This window comes from Oncorhynchus mykiss, chromosome 19, assembly GCF_057628025.1.
Source record: "Oncorhynchus mykiss isolate SJ-2025 chromosome 19, ASM5762802v1, whole genome shotgun sequence".
In the NCBI taxonomy this organism is placed as follows: Eukaryota; Metazoa; Chordata; class Actinopteri; order Salmoniformes; family Salmonidae; genus Oncorhynchus; species Oncorhynchus mykiss.
Window position 1 is genome coordinate 41,471,220 of NC_143040.1, and position 14,211 is coordinate 41,485,430.

Sequence of the window (14,211 nt, forward strand, 5' to 3'; positions counted from 1 at the left end):
GGACAACTTGGCTAAATTAATATTCTTACCTGAAGCTTTTCAATTTCTGTCTTGGCGGCTTGCTTGGCTTTTCCAATAGCACATCCCCAGTAACCCTTAATAAAACAAACATTTCAGTGGCCATCTTGAACATTTTCACAACAACGTTACACATTTCACATCACTGACGCTGCATGATGACATATAGAGATGGTAAAACAAACATTCCCTTCTGAGAATACATTGCAAATTTCCAAACACCTTAAAAGGTCAATCTTTTTAATCTTACCATTTAAATAATTTCTGGGTAACAATGAAGTACTTTCAATTAAAATGGTAAAAAATAAAATTTCTCAAGCAAGAATTTTGCTAGGCCTGTCTGGGGAGGGAAAAAACAGAATACTAACTTATTGGTAGAAAGGTTTTGAACCCTTTCTTATTGGCCTATTCACTAATTTACCGCATGGTGATGTCACCATGGTAGGCCAAAACTCGATAACACCAAAACGTGCTGAAAGCTCATGCAGTCTTTTCAATCAGCTCTTACACTAAAAGGGCATTATAATTTTCACAATATTATTCTAACCTGTGTGGAAATGTGATGTTCCTGTGTTTTATATATACATTTCTGATTTTCCTGTGTTTTATATATACATTTTTGACTGCACTGGGGCCTTTAAATGGCGATTTTCCCAGACCCAGATTAAACCTAGTCAAGGAGTAAACCACATGCTCATTGTAATATCTCCATTGAGAATGCACCTTACTCCTAGACTAGTCTTAACCTTGATTCGGGAAACCAGCCCTAAGAGTGTAGTGTGACAACAGTAAGTTAATGACATTAGACAACAGTTAGTTTAGTGATAAACACCCAAAACCTAACTCACAAATGAGATTCCAGAGGGATCAACCATGTACAGCTGAGGACCATCATCTTGATCGTAAGAGCCCAAGATGAAGCTGCATCCAAACGGCCGCACGGCACTGTATAGTGTATAGGCATGAACGTACATGGCCACTCTCTCGGAGAGATACTGTAAAGAGAGATTATATGCAATTCAAAGAATATGACTGTCCATAGGATTTAGGGACAAAGCAATTCAGAATGTCACCAAAATAGGTTAGCAGTCACAGTTAACCAGTTGAATCAGGCGTGGTAGTCCTGTAATGGAATATATGGGGCAGCAGGGTAGCCTAGTGGTTAGAGCGTTAGACTAGTAACCGGAAGGTTGAAAGTTCAAACCCCCGAGCTGACAAGGTACAAATCTGTTGTTCTGCCCCTGAACAGGCAGAACAACAGTTCCTAGGCCGTCATTGAAAATAAGAATTTGTTCTTAACTGACGTGCCTAGTTAAATAAAGGTAAAATATAAATAAATATCAAATATGTGGAACTGACAGGGTAACCGAGGAGGAGTTTGAGGGAAACACTGATGAATTTGACCTTTATTTAACTAGGCACGTCAGTTAAGAACAAATTCTTATTTTCAATGACGGCCTAGGAACTGTTGTTCTGCCTGTTCAGGGGCAGAACAACAGATTTGTACCTTGTCAGCTCGGGGGTTTGAACTTTCAACCTTCCGGTTACTAGTCTAACGCTCTAACCACTAGGCTACCCCATATATTCCATTACAGGACTACCACGCCTGATTCAACTGGTTAACTGTGACTGCTAACCTATTAGCAACATAATTATTTTTTTACCTTCAGTGGGATGTTGTGTCCATAGTTGGATCTGAAGTTGGAGGCCTCCTCTCTGGCCACCTCAGACAGGGATCGAGCATCAGCCAGTAGTCCAGCCACTGCCTATGGGTAAGAAAGTTAAAGGTAGATTCAGCAATGCACAAAGTAAACAGCAGAATCGGGACGACTTCCACAACAACTAAGAGTGTTAGGCTTGATACTTAACTTCTCCATTGTTATGGTCCAGCAGCAATAATGTGGCAGCAGCATGAAACACATTCTTGGCCATACCAGATATATTGCAGATAAGCGCGATGCACTCTCTGTGGTGCTCGTGGCAACGTTGTATAATCGCTGAGTCTCATTTTAATGAGTTAAAGGCAGGTTCAAATGTTATTCGCCCTTTCTATGAGATGAACTGCTTTAAAAACAGGCGAACCCAAAAAAACTCTGGTTGAAAACTGTCTGTTGCATTGATATTCGATATTAGTCAGAAACATTGACAACTGTAGAAATGGACTACAAAGTGTTAACAGCATAATTTGTCACAAAGTCAGTATCTTCCAAAACAAGAGATTTGCGAGATTTATGGAAGCTGTTCCATTCCTAGATCCATTTCGATCATCCTATGTAACCGGTGTGAAATTGCTAGCGGTGCACGCTCGGAGACTTTGAATTAGTCGTTTTCCTTGCTCTGCAACTCTATTCAAGCGTACGGCAGAAACTAGACAGACAGACCTGCCCACATTACACAGCGCCTCATACTTGTTTAGATAAGACAACGCGTTACCAATGTTGTGTTGAAAGTAAGGTTGAGCGCTATTACAATAGCATCGTCTATTTCCGATGATTGACAGCATTCGTAAATTGTGACGACACTGTGATGTGACACACGATGGTTTAGCCTATTTGAACTTGACTGGCGCCCCACAGTAAAGAACAGTCTCGCAGCACACAAGTGACATTAAGAGTAATTAGCCTATTTCAATAAAAATGTTATACAGAACGCAAGAGAGTAATGTAGGCTAGACAAAGCGAGAAATTATACCAAAGCACCCCAAAATGTCCAGTCAGAAAATCTATCTCCCTCTGTTGGATGCATGGGCTATAGCCTAAACCTATTCATTTTTTTATAATGGATACTCCTTAACCATCTTGTGTTTTCTATTCGATAGGCTCCAACAGACATGGCGCCAACAGATATGGTCACCCTGTTCCTAGCCAACTTCGCAGTATTTTGTGTGTGTTATTTCGTATTGTTTGCTCAGAACATTTCTAGCATTATTACCTATAGCCAAAAATAACTTTTGGATATTAGATTTGCAGTCACTCACCAGCATTTTGACCAAAAATTAGACATTCCTCAATTGGATCCTATGTTCGTACCACCGCCCCATAAAAGCAAATATGAGGAAAATGCAACCAAAGCTTTATCAACACATCGTCTGCGCAACTCGCTCATCAAGAAATCTTGACCATTGCTACTCTCCCGCCCCCCCTTTGGCAAATCCAATCACGCCTCCATTCTGCTACTTCCTTCGCTCCTGCGAGCTCTCGTTCTCCGCGGCCGACATGAAGACATTTAACCACGTGGGTAGCAGTGGAGGGTGAAAAGCATCAAGTTTATCTGCATGCACATCACTGACAAACTGAAATAACCCATCCACACAGACAGTGTAGTGAAGCGCAACAGCGCCTCTTCAACCTCAGAAGGCTGAACAATTCAGCTTGGTAGGACCAAAGACCCTCACAAACATCTACAGGTGCGCCATTGAGAGCATCCTGTTGGACTGCATCACTGCCTGGTATGGCTACAGCACCGGACGCAACCGCCTCTCCAGAGGGTGGTGCGTGTGGTCAGCCCAACGCATCATCGGGGGCACACTGCCTGCCCTCCAGGACATCCACAGCGTTATTTCCCAAATATTCTAGCCTACGAAGATTTTCTTCTAAATTTTGTGGCTTTCAAAAATAACAATGAAAGTCTCAATCACAGCTTTATTATAGAAATAATATTGTTCTATTATTTTGCAGGGCAAATAAGCAATTATTACCAGTTCTAAAGACAGACTGATTCTATCCAGCCCATGTCACTACAGTACGATAGCCCGTTCCTCAGACAGTCACTGTTCCATCACAGAGCGCCACACAGACCTCCAGACTCACACCTCGGTAATAGTGAGAAAGTTGTAAAAATGGCACCGAAGCACTATGCCACTCACCAGTAACTTGATAAGTGGATTTGTCTGCTCAATGTGCTACTAGCTAGCTTCATTGATTAAACTAGCTTGTGATTTTGGGCAATGATAAACCGTGTGTAGCTAGTTTTGTCAGAAATAAGGGAAGCAGCGGCCGCGTCGATAGTGTCAGGATTGCAGTACTAGGTAGTTTTCATGCACATTTAACTAGAGATACTGCACCAAATACTTTTAGCTAGATGTAAAATTGCACAACTAAGACCTTTGACAAAAAAAATTATTAGATTCATTCTGACTATTTTGAGAGTGACATTTTTCTACCATGAGTCAAGAGGGCCAAACATATCACACCCAACCACATCCCCAATATCCAAATCCATTTTTTCTTAATGAGCAGCAGAATTCAGTCCCTCTCTAAGATCTTTCAAGATTAATATATGGGGTTGACAACGTCATGACAAATGCCCAGAGGTAAAAGTCTGTATTGTCACTCTGATCAGTCAGATAGCTATCAACATTGACTAGAAGCTGGTGTGTGGTTAATTGTAGAAGGCTTGTTTCAGCTAGCTGTATTTTGTTCTTGAAACCATCTCCTGTTTTGAAGTGTTTAGTCGCTACATTAGTATGCTAATGTAGCTAGGGTTAGCCAGCTAGCCAACCAATAACTGTAACAAAACAAGTGCATTAAGTAAAATGTTTTTATGTTTTCAATAAAGATTTGCAGACAAGCTCAGAAATATAGCTTACATGTTGTCAATAATCCTTTGATTATAAGACAACCCATCTGTTTTTCTGGTTATGTGCGCATCAGTTGTTGGTCAACATTCTACCCGTTATTACACTATGGATGTGGTCTGGATGAATACATACCATTCCTACGTGACGGTCAACATTGAAGATGCGCTTGTTTGAGCCTTGTTCATAAAGTTTGGAGAGAATCAATTTCTCAACACCGAACACAACCCCATCCTTGCATCGGATCCCAATTGCTGTGCTGTAAGGAGAAAGAACAAGAACCAACAAATTGAGACACTTGGGTTATTTTCCATCATGTGGGTACTGCATTGAAAACACTCAAACAGGGAAGGATAATATACCTGCTGTTTTCTACTGCCTTCATGGCATATTCCACCTGGAATACCCTTCCATCAGGTGAAAAGGTGGAGGCAGACAAGTCATACTAGAAAAGGAAAGAGTTTTAGATGTTATATTTTGAAGGCCACCGCTGTTGAGATAACATAGCTACACTTGTGATTGACAGGAACTGCCAGACTTCATACCTTTACATCAATCTAACCAAACTCAAGGGTGTCAATTTTCAAAATATTAGCTAGCAAAAACCATGGAAGTAGCTTCATGATAGGCCTGAATGTTAACCCACGACTGTGTGGCCACGCACGACACAACACCATCATCAAGTTTGCTGCCGACATGATGGTGGTAGGCCTGATCACCGGCGACGATGAGTCAGCCTACAGGGAGGTCAGTGACCTGGCAGTGGGGTGCCGAAGCAACAACCTCTCCCTCAATGTCAGCAAGACCAAGAAGCTGATCATGGACTACAGGGGGGGGGGGGGGGGGAGCACGCCCACATCCACATCGACAGGGCGGTAGTGGAGCAGGTAGAGAACTTCCAAGTACCTCTGTGTCCAAATCACTAAAGACTTACAAATGGTCCAAACACAGTCATGAAGACGGCGCGACAGTGCCACTTCCCCCCCCAGGAGGTTGAATAAGTTTGGTATGGGCCCTCCTGGAAATGTTTTACAGCTGTACTAGTGAGATCATATTGACTGGCTGCATCCCTACTTGGTATGGCGCTAGAGTATTGTGCGGACAGCCCAGTACATCACTGGTGCTGAGCTCCCTGCCATCGGGGACCTCTATATCAGGCAGTGTGAAAAGAAGGCCTTGAAAATCCTCAAAGACCCCAACCACCCAAGCCATAGTCTATTTTCTCTGCTGCCTCACTGCAAGAGGTACCGGTGCATCAAATCTGACACCAACAGGCTCTTGAACAGCTTCTATCCACAAGCAATACAACTGATAGAATAGCTACACTGACAGTGTTAACCTTGTATCTTGATTGACCTTTTATTTCAATATTTTGCACCGTCTATGCACACTCACAGGGCCCTACACACTCATTCACACATAATATGCACATACTTGACTCTACACACCTGCAAGATGCTGCTACTCTATCTTATATCCTGTTGCCTTGTCCCTATACATATCTACCTCCATCACTCCAGTATCCCGGCACATGTAAATATGGTACTGGAACTGACTTAAATATTTCCTGTATATAGTATGCTTAATTACTTACTTCATTGCGTAAATTGATAAATTTCCGGCGCCGACAGAGATGGCCGCCTCGCTTCGCGTTCCTAGGAAACTATGCAGTTTTTTGTTTTTTTACGTGTTATTTCTTACATTAGTACCCCAGGTCATCTTAGGTTTCATTACATACAGTCGAGAAGAACTACTGAATATAAGATCAGCATCAACTCACCATCAGTACGACCAAGAATATGTTTTTCACGACGCGGATCCTGTGTTCTGCCTTACAAACAGGACAACGGAGTGGATCCTATGCAGCGACCCAAAAAAACGACTCCGAAAGAGAAGGAAACGAGGCGGTCTTCTGGTCAGACTCCGGAGACGGGCACAGCGCGCACCACTCCCTAGCATTCTTCTTGCCAATGTCCAGTCTCTTGACAACAAGGTTGATGAAATCCGAGCAAGGGTAGCATTCCAGAGGGACATCAGAGACTGTAACGTTCTTTGCTTCACGGAAACGTGGCTTACTGGAGAGACGCTATCCGAAGCGGTGCAGCCAACAGGTTTCTCCACGCATCGCGCAGACAGGAAAAAACATATTTCTGGTAAAAAGAGGGGCGGGGGCGTATGCCTTATGACTAACGTGACATGGTGCGATGAAAGAAACATACAGGAACTCAAATCCTTCTGCTCACCTGATTTAGAATTCCTCACAATCAAATGTAGACCGCATTATCTACCAAGAGAATTCTCTTCGATTATAATCACAGCCGTATATATCCCCCCCCAAGCAGACACATCGATGGCTCTGAACGAACTTTATTTAACTCTCTGCAAACTGGAAACAATTTATCCGGAGGCTGCATTCATTGTAGCTGGGGATTTTAACAAGGCTAATCTGAAAACAAGACTCCCCAAATTTTATCAGCATATCGATTGCGCAACCAGGGGAGGAAAGACCTTGGACCATTGTTACTCTAACTTCCGCGACGCATATAAGGCCCTGCCCCGCCCCCCTTTCGGAAAAGCTGACCACGACTCCATTTTGTTGATCCCTGCCTACAGACAGAAACTAAAACAAGAGGCTCCCACGCTGAGGTCTGTCCAACGCTGGTCCGACCAAGCTGACTCCACACTCCAAGACTGCTTCCATCACGTGGACTGGGAGATGTTTCGTATTGCGTCAGATAACAACATTGACGAATACGCTGATTCGGTGTGCGAGTTCATTAGAACGTGCGTTGAAGATGTCGTTCCCATAGCAACGATTAAAACATTCCCTAACCAGAAACCGTGGATTGATGGCAGCATTCGTGTGAAACTGAAAGCGCGAACCACTGCTTTTAATCAGGGCAAGGTGTCTGGTAACATGACCGAATACAAACAGTGCAGCTATTCCCTCCGCAAGGCTATCAAACAAGCTAAGCGCCAGTACAGAGACAAAGTAGAATCTCAATTCAACGGCTCAGACACAAGAGGCATGTGGCAGGGTCTACAGTCAATCACGGACTACAGGAAGAAACCCAGCCCAGTCACGGACCAGGATGTCTTGCTCCCAGGCAGACTAAATAACTTTTTTGCCCGCTTTGAGGACAATACAGTGCCACTGACACGGCCTGCAACGAAAACATGCGGTCTCTCCTTCACTGCAGCCGAGGTGAGTAAGACATTTAAACGTGTTAACCCTCGCAAGGCTGCAGGCCCAGATGGCATCCCCAGCCGCGCCCTCAGAGCATGCGCAGACCAGCTGGCCGGTGTGTTTACGGACATATTCAATCAATCCCTATACCAATCTGCTGTTCCCACATGCTTCAAGAGGGCCACCATTGTTCCTGTTCCCAAGAAAGCTAAGGTAACTGAGCTAAATGACTACCGCCCCGTAGCACTCACATCCGTCATCATGAAGTGCTTTGAGAGACTAGTCAAGGACCATATCACCTCCACCCTACCTGACACCCTAGACCCACTCCAATTTGCTTACCGCCCAAATAGGTCCACAGACGATGCAATCTCAACCACACTGCACACTGCCCTAACCCATCTGGACAAGAGGAATACCTATGTGAGAATGCTGTTCATCGACTACAGCTCGGCATTCAACACCATAGTACCCTCCAAGCTCGTCATCAAGCTCGAGACCCTGGGTCTCGACCCCGCCCTGTGCAACTGGGTACTGGACTTCCTGACGGGCCGCCCCCAGGTGGTGAGGGTAGGCAACAACATCTCCTCCCCGCTGATCCTCAACACTGGGGCCCCACAAGGTTGCGTTCTGAGCCCTCTCCTGTACTCCCTGTTCACCCACGACTGCGTGGCGACGCACGCCTCCAACTCAATCATCAAGTTTGCGGACGACACAACAGTGGTAGGCTTGATTACCAACAACGATGAGACGGCCTACAGGGAGGAGGTGAGGGCCCTCGGAGTGTGGTGTCAGGAAAACAACCTCACACTCAACGTCAACAAAACTAAGGAGATGATTGTGGACTTCAGGAAACAGCAGAGGGAACACCCCCCTATCCACATCGATGGAACAGTAGTGGAGAGGGTAGCAAGTTTTAAGTTCCTCGGCATACACATCACAGACAAACTGAATTGGTCCACTCACACAGACAGCATCGTGAAGAAGGCGCAGCAGCGCCTCTTCAACCTCAGGAGGCTGAAGAAATTTGGCTTGTCACCAAAAGCACTCACAAACTTCTACAGATGCACAATCGAGAGCATCCTGGCGGGCTGTATCACCGCCTGGTATGGCAACTGCACCGCCCTCAACCGTAAGGCTCTCCAGAGGGTAGTGAGGTCTGCACAACGCATCACCGGGGGCAAACTACCTGCCCTCCAGGACACCTACACCACCCGATGTCACAGGAAGGCCATAAAGATCATCAAGGACATCAACCACCCGAGCCACTGCCTGTTCACCCCGCTATCATCCAGAAGGCGAGGTCAGTACAGGTGCATCAAAGCTGGGACCGAGAGACTGAAAAACAGCTTCTATCTCAAGGCCATCAGACTGTTAAACAGCCACCACTAACACTGAGTGGCTGCTGCCAACACACTGACACTGACTCAACTCCAGCCACTTTAATAATGGGAATTGATGGGAAATGATGTAAATATATCACTAGCCACTTTAAAACAATGCTACCTTATATAAATGTTACTTACCCTACATTATTCATCTCATATGCATACATATATACTGTACTCTATATCATCGACGGTATCCTTATGTAATACATGTATCACTAGCCACTTTATACTATACTATGCCACTTTGTTTACATACTCATCTCATTTGTACATACTGTACCCGATACCATCTACTGTATCTTGCCTATGCTGCTCTGTACCATCACTCATTTATATATCCTTATGTACATATTCTTTATCCCCTTACACTGTGTACAAGACAGTAGTTTTGGAATTGTTAGTTAGATTACTTGTTATTACTGCATTGTCGGAACTAGAAGCACAAGCATTTCGCTACACGCATTAACATCTGCTAACCATGTGTATGTGACAAATAAAATTTGATTTGATTTGATTTATCTCATATTTAATATTCCTCGTGTGCTTTTTTTCTAGTAATATATTGTTATTGATTATTGCACTGTTGGGTTTTGAGTTTGCAATGAAGACATTTGTGCATGTGACAATTTGAGTAATCCCATTTTTACATTACAGGTGCCAGCGCGTCTTTCTAGCTTTTTAAAAGATTAAAGAACTTGTAAATATCATGTTGTGAAATTCCATTTACCCAGTGGTGAAATAAAACATTTGTTTAGTGATAGGAGAGCAACCAATACCCAACACCATTTGGTTGAATTTGTTTCAATTTCGATTTAGTTCAACCAGCATTGCTAATTTAGCTAGCAAGCTGCCGTACAAGTGAGTCAGCAGGCATGACAACTAGTTAGCTTGCTAGTTCTGTAGTGAAATAACTAACGTTACTTAGGTAGGTAGCAGTAACCAATGTAAAATGTGTTTCACTCTACATAGGATTATAGATCTTAAACGAATGACGTAATTTAATGTGTTATTGGTTACTACTGTAAAACCTAAAACTACCACAGAACAGCCACAGTTAGCTAACGTTAGCAAGTTGGCTAACTTTGTTGCTAACTTTTCCAAGAATAAGCTGGTGCTAAAAAGTTAACCAAACCTTTCGTTTGGTAGCATACAAATGTATAACGTGCAGTATCTTAGCTATCAAACTTACCCCAGTTCCTATTGAACTCATTGTGTTAAAAACTCCTTTATAACAATTCCGTCTGATGTGTTTCAGCACATCCCAGTCATTCACCAACCAACAAGAAAATGCCTTTACGTACAACAGCAGCCGCACTGAACACGCAAACATACTGCCACCTCCTGTGGCGGAGTGTAATCGCAGCGGGAGTGGTGGAAGTGCACAATTCATCATAAACATCTACAGGAATATTTTATACACTAGTCATACTCATTTCAAAATGAAGAGATTTAATCGGTAATACGCTGGTAAACAAACTATGTCGTTCCTAGGCTGGCCTAGAATTAGTTCTTAACTGACTTGCCTAGTTAAATAAAGGTTAAATCTATATGTATATTTTTTAAAGTTCAGCAGTTAACTTGCCATCAATTCTGGCTACATTTCCACCTGCAAACGGCCCTAATATATAACAGAAGGGTGTGTTTCCGTGTGTTTCTTTACATTCATACATTTAATTCAGTTCCTTCTCTTTTCTCAACATTCGTGGGAGAAGTATGTGTATTGATGTTTATGAATGATTTAGTTGAGCTAATCATCGACTGCTCCCTGGTGGACAACAGTTATACAATAACAAAATTCCATTTGGATTGTAAACTTCCTCAATCCACAGAAACCACTGTAAGCACTGTAGCGGTGTGCTATCAGTTGCGTAAATACTTAAATAGGTTTTTATTGGCACAGATAAACTGGTCTCTGGTCACATTTCTGATTTTGTGGTAAGTGATTCAACAATGTAACGCTATACTGTCTTGTGAAAAGAAAAGTTACATGGTCAGCTAGCTACATTAGCTATTTTTCAATGAAGTTAGCTAGCTAGCTTTGCTTGTTAACTTTAGCTTGATAGCTACCTAGCTTAACCTAGGGGGTGGATCTTTGCTTGACACTCGCGGCTGAGAAAGCAGCATATTCATTTATGATATTTGTACACGTGGCGAATGTTTTTAGATTCGAAATGTGTGCAAAACTTTGATTAAGAACAAGATAGCCACACTAACTCAAAGTTAGGGTTTGACTATAGCTTCCATGTCAACTATTTGACATATTTTAGGCATGCCACAGCAAATATAGGTATAGGGGTATAATATGCTTGTTATAATATTGCATCGCATAACGTTATTTGGCTGTCAAGAAAGTGTACAATACAAATGGTATCTGATTTCTATAATGTAGCCTAGTCAACTTGAGTTTGGGCAGCAAAACAATGTTGTACTATGCATTTAGGACTGTACAAAATAAGATATGGTATGGTGTGAATCCCTACTTCAGTATGTGAACCCCTCAAACACAGACCAGACTGTTATTTTAGTGGAAAAAAGTAGGGTGCATAATAGCGATGTACTAGGACATCATTGTTTACTCGGGGAGATTGTTCAATATTGACTTCGAAATTGGACGTCTATGCATTAGGAGTTCAGCAAATGCCTTCAAAACCGGCTACTAAGGGAAACAGTTGGCCCTATTACCATCAAGTAGACTTGGGTTTTGCTAGGGTGTTGTGGGCAGGGATGGTGGATGGGTGTAATCCCATGACTCTGGATCATGCATGGTGGACACAGTTTTTTTGTTATAGCCCTATCCAATAACTCTGGATCAGAAGGTTGTGTGTTTGATTCCAGTGGTGGACACTGTTTATTTTATTTTATGTTTTAACCCTATCCCAAACGTTCACCCATACCTTAGCCTCTCTAGGGTATGCGTCCCACCTGGCCAACATCCAGTGAGATTGCAGAGCGCCAAATTCAAATACAGAAATACTCATTATAATAATTCAGAAAATATACAACTATTTTACATAGCTTTAAAGATTAACTTCTTGTGAATCCAACCACAGATTTCAGATTTCAAAAATGCTTTATGGCGAAAGCATACCTTACGATTATTTGAGAACATAGCCCAGCAGACAAGTTATTACAAACAGTAACCAGCCAAGTATAAGAGTTACACAAGTCAGAAATAGAGATAAAATTAATCACTTACCTTTGATGATCTTCATATGGTTGCACTCAGAAGACATTCATTTATTCAATAAATGTTCCTTTTGTTCGATAAAGTGTCTTTATATCCAAAAACCTCTGTTTTGTTCGCGTGTCTTCTTCAGTAATCCACAGGCTCAAATGCAGTCACAACAGGCAGACAAAAAATCCAAATAGTATCCGTAAAGTTTGTAGAAACATTTCAAACGATGTTCATAATCAATCTTCAGGTTGTTTTTAGCCTAAATAATCGATAATATTTCAACCGGACAATAACGTCGTCAATATAAAAAGTAAACAAGAAAGGCACTCTCTCGGTCGTGCGCATGAAAAAGCTCTGTGACACGGCAGGGTCCACTCATTCAGACTGCTCTTACTCCCTCATTTTTCAGAATACGAGCCTGAAACAATTTCTAAAGACTGTTGACATCTAGTGGAAGGCATATAAACTGCAATTTGAGTCCTAAGTCAATGGATACTGTAATGGCATTGAATAGAAAACTACAACAACAAAGAAATCCTACTTCCTGAATTGATTTTTCTCAGGTTTTCACCTGCCAAATCAGTTCTGTTATACTCACAGACACTATTTTAACAGTTTTGGAAACATTCGAGTGTTTTCTATCCAAATATACATAATTTTATGCATATCCTATCTTCTGGTCCTGAGTAGAAGGCAGTTTAATTTGGGCACGCTTTTCATCCAAAATTCCAAATGCTGCCCCCTACCCTGGAGAAGTTAACCATTCGGAAGGAGTGCCTACACATTAACCCTTAAATAGGAAGTTTACCTAAAATCCAACATTTCCCAAGTGATTCCATACATTGAAACCAGTTAGGTGGAGTTTACCTTCTCCCCCTCCCTCTCCGTGCAGTCTAGAACTGGAAAGCTGGAAGAAAAAAAACGGGTCATGTGACATGTCATTGTGCACTGCTAGCTCTGTTCCGTTGTCAGTCAAAGAGCAATTGAGAAATCTACGAATTGTTGAACAATTCTTTGTTTTATTGAAAGCCGTATGCTGACACATTGGTGCGGCTGATTTCCGGGTTAAGCGAGCAGTGTGTTAAGAAGTAGGTAACTATGCGTGTCATGTTTTGGAGGATGCGTGTCTCGACCTTCGCCTCTCCCGAGCCCATTGAGGAGTTGCAGCGATGAGACAAGGTCTAGAAATTAGTGAGACAATTGGGTAAAATCTACAAAAATCAGCTTCTTGATATGCCATACCTGTCAGGCAAAGGATAAATGTTCACTAACAGGGATGTAAACACATTTGTGCACAGAATTTGAGAGAAAGAAGCTTTTTGTGCGTATGGAACATTTTGGGGATCTTTTATTTCAGCCTATGAAACATGGGACCAACATTTTACATGTGCGTTTAAATTTTTGTTCAGTATAAATTGGCCTGTGTGTATTTTCATTAGTCATCATGTATCTTATTTATCCAACACAACTATCACACGCCCACAGGATACAGAGCCTATTTTGAGAGAGATTTCTCCTGAAGCTCCTCAGCTGGTTGCTGCTGGAGTAAAACAGGTGCTTTTATAAGCCCCTTCATTGTGCAAAAATTCTAAATGCAATTGTGGGTTAAAAACAGTTTTGGTGCACAATTAAAAATATCTACTATTTTTATTTATCAACTTGTAAGTGATGCGCACCTCCCATTCCCCATTCAAGTGCAGGCAACAGGCTATCAGCGCGCCACTCACCCCTTTACAATGTGAGCTGGAGGCAGTATGCATTTTGGAAACATAATTGTTTGAAACCTGAATGTTTTATTTCATATTATTATCATATTATGAGGCATGTCTTTCCTTGCTTCAAAGTAGCCAATAGGCAAAATCCC

The 14,211-nt window shown here is 42.3% G+C and overlaps 2 protein-coding genes across 7 annotated transcripts in view; one reads left to right on the forward strand and one right to left on the reverse strand.

The window, feature by feature from the left end:
* The window catches only part of LOC110497673 (proteasome 20S subunit alpha 3), a 17,140-nt gene extending 6,615 nt beyond the window's left edge, over positions 1-10,525 (reverse strand). Inside the window, exons 1-6 of the mRNA XM_021573949.3 lie at positions 10,362-10,525; positions 4,957-5,039; positions 4,730-4,853; positions 1,683-1,784; positions 867-1,013; positions 30-95 (exon numbers count right to left, since the gene is read on the reverse strand). Of these exons, the coding sequence (XP_021429624.3) occupies positions 30-95; positions 867-1,013; positions 1,683-1,784; positions 4,730-4,853; positions 4,957-5,039; positions 10,362-10,502 (663 nt within the window). The 5' untranslated portion in view covers positions 10,503-10,525. The remainder of the gene's footprint in view (positions 1-29; positions 96-866; positions 1,014-1,682; positions 1,785-4,729; positions 4,854-4,956; positions 5,040-10,361) is intronic.
* A 301-nt stretch (positions 10,526-10,826) lies between these two features.
* Positions 10,827-14,211, forward strand: part of mipol1 (mirror-image polydactyly 1) — a 78,014-nt gene continuing 74,629 nt past the window's right edge. For 4 of the 6 annotated variants that reach the window (XR_016488924.1, XR_016488925.1, XM_021573946.3 and 1 more), the window contains exon 1: positions 10,877-11,107. Coding sequence is in view for 3 of the 6 variants with exons in the window: in XM_021573946.3 (XP_021429621.2) it covers positions 10,896-11,107 (212 nt within the window). In the remaining 3 variants the exon portion in view is untranslated. Of the gene's footprint in view, positions 11,108-14,211 lie in introns of all 6 variants that reach the window. The other 2 variants (XM_021573945.3, XR_016488923.1) reach the window with 2 other exon arrangements.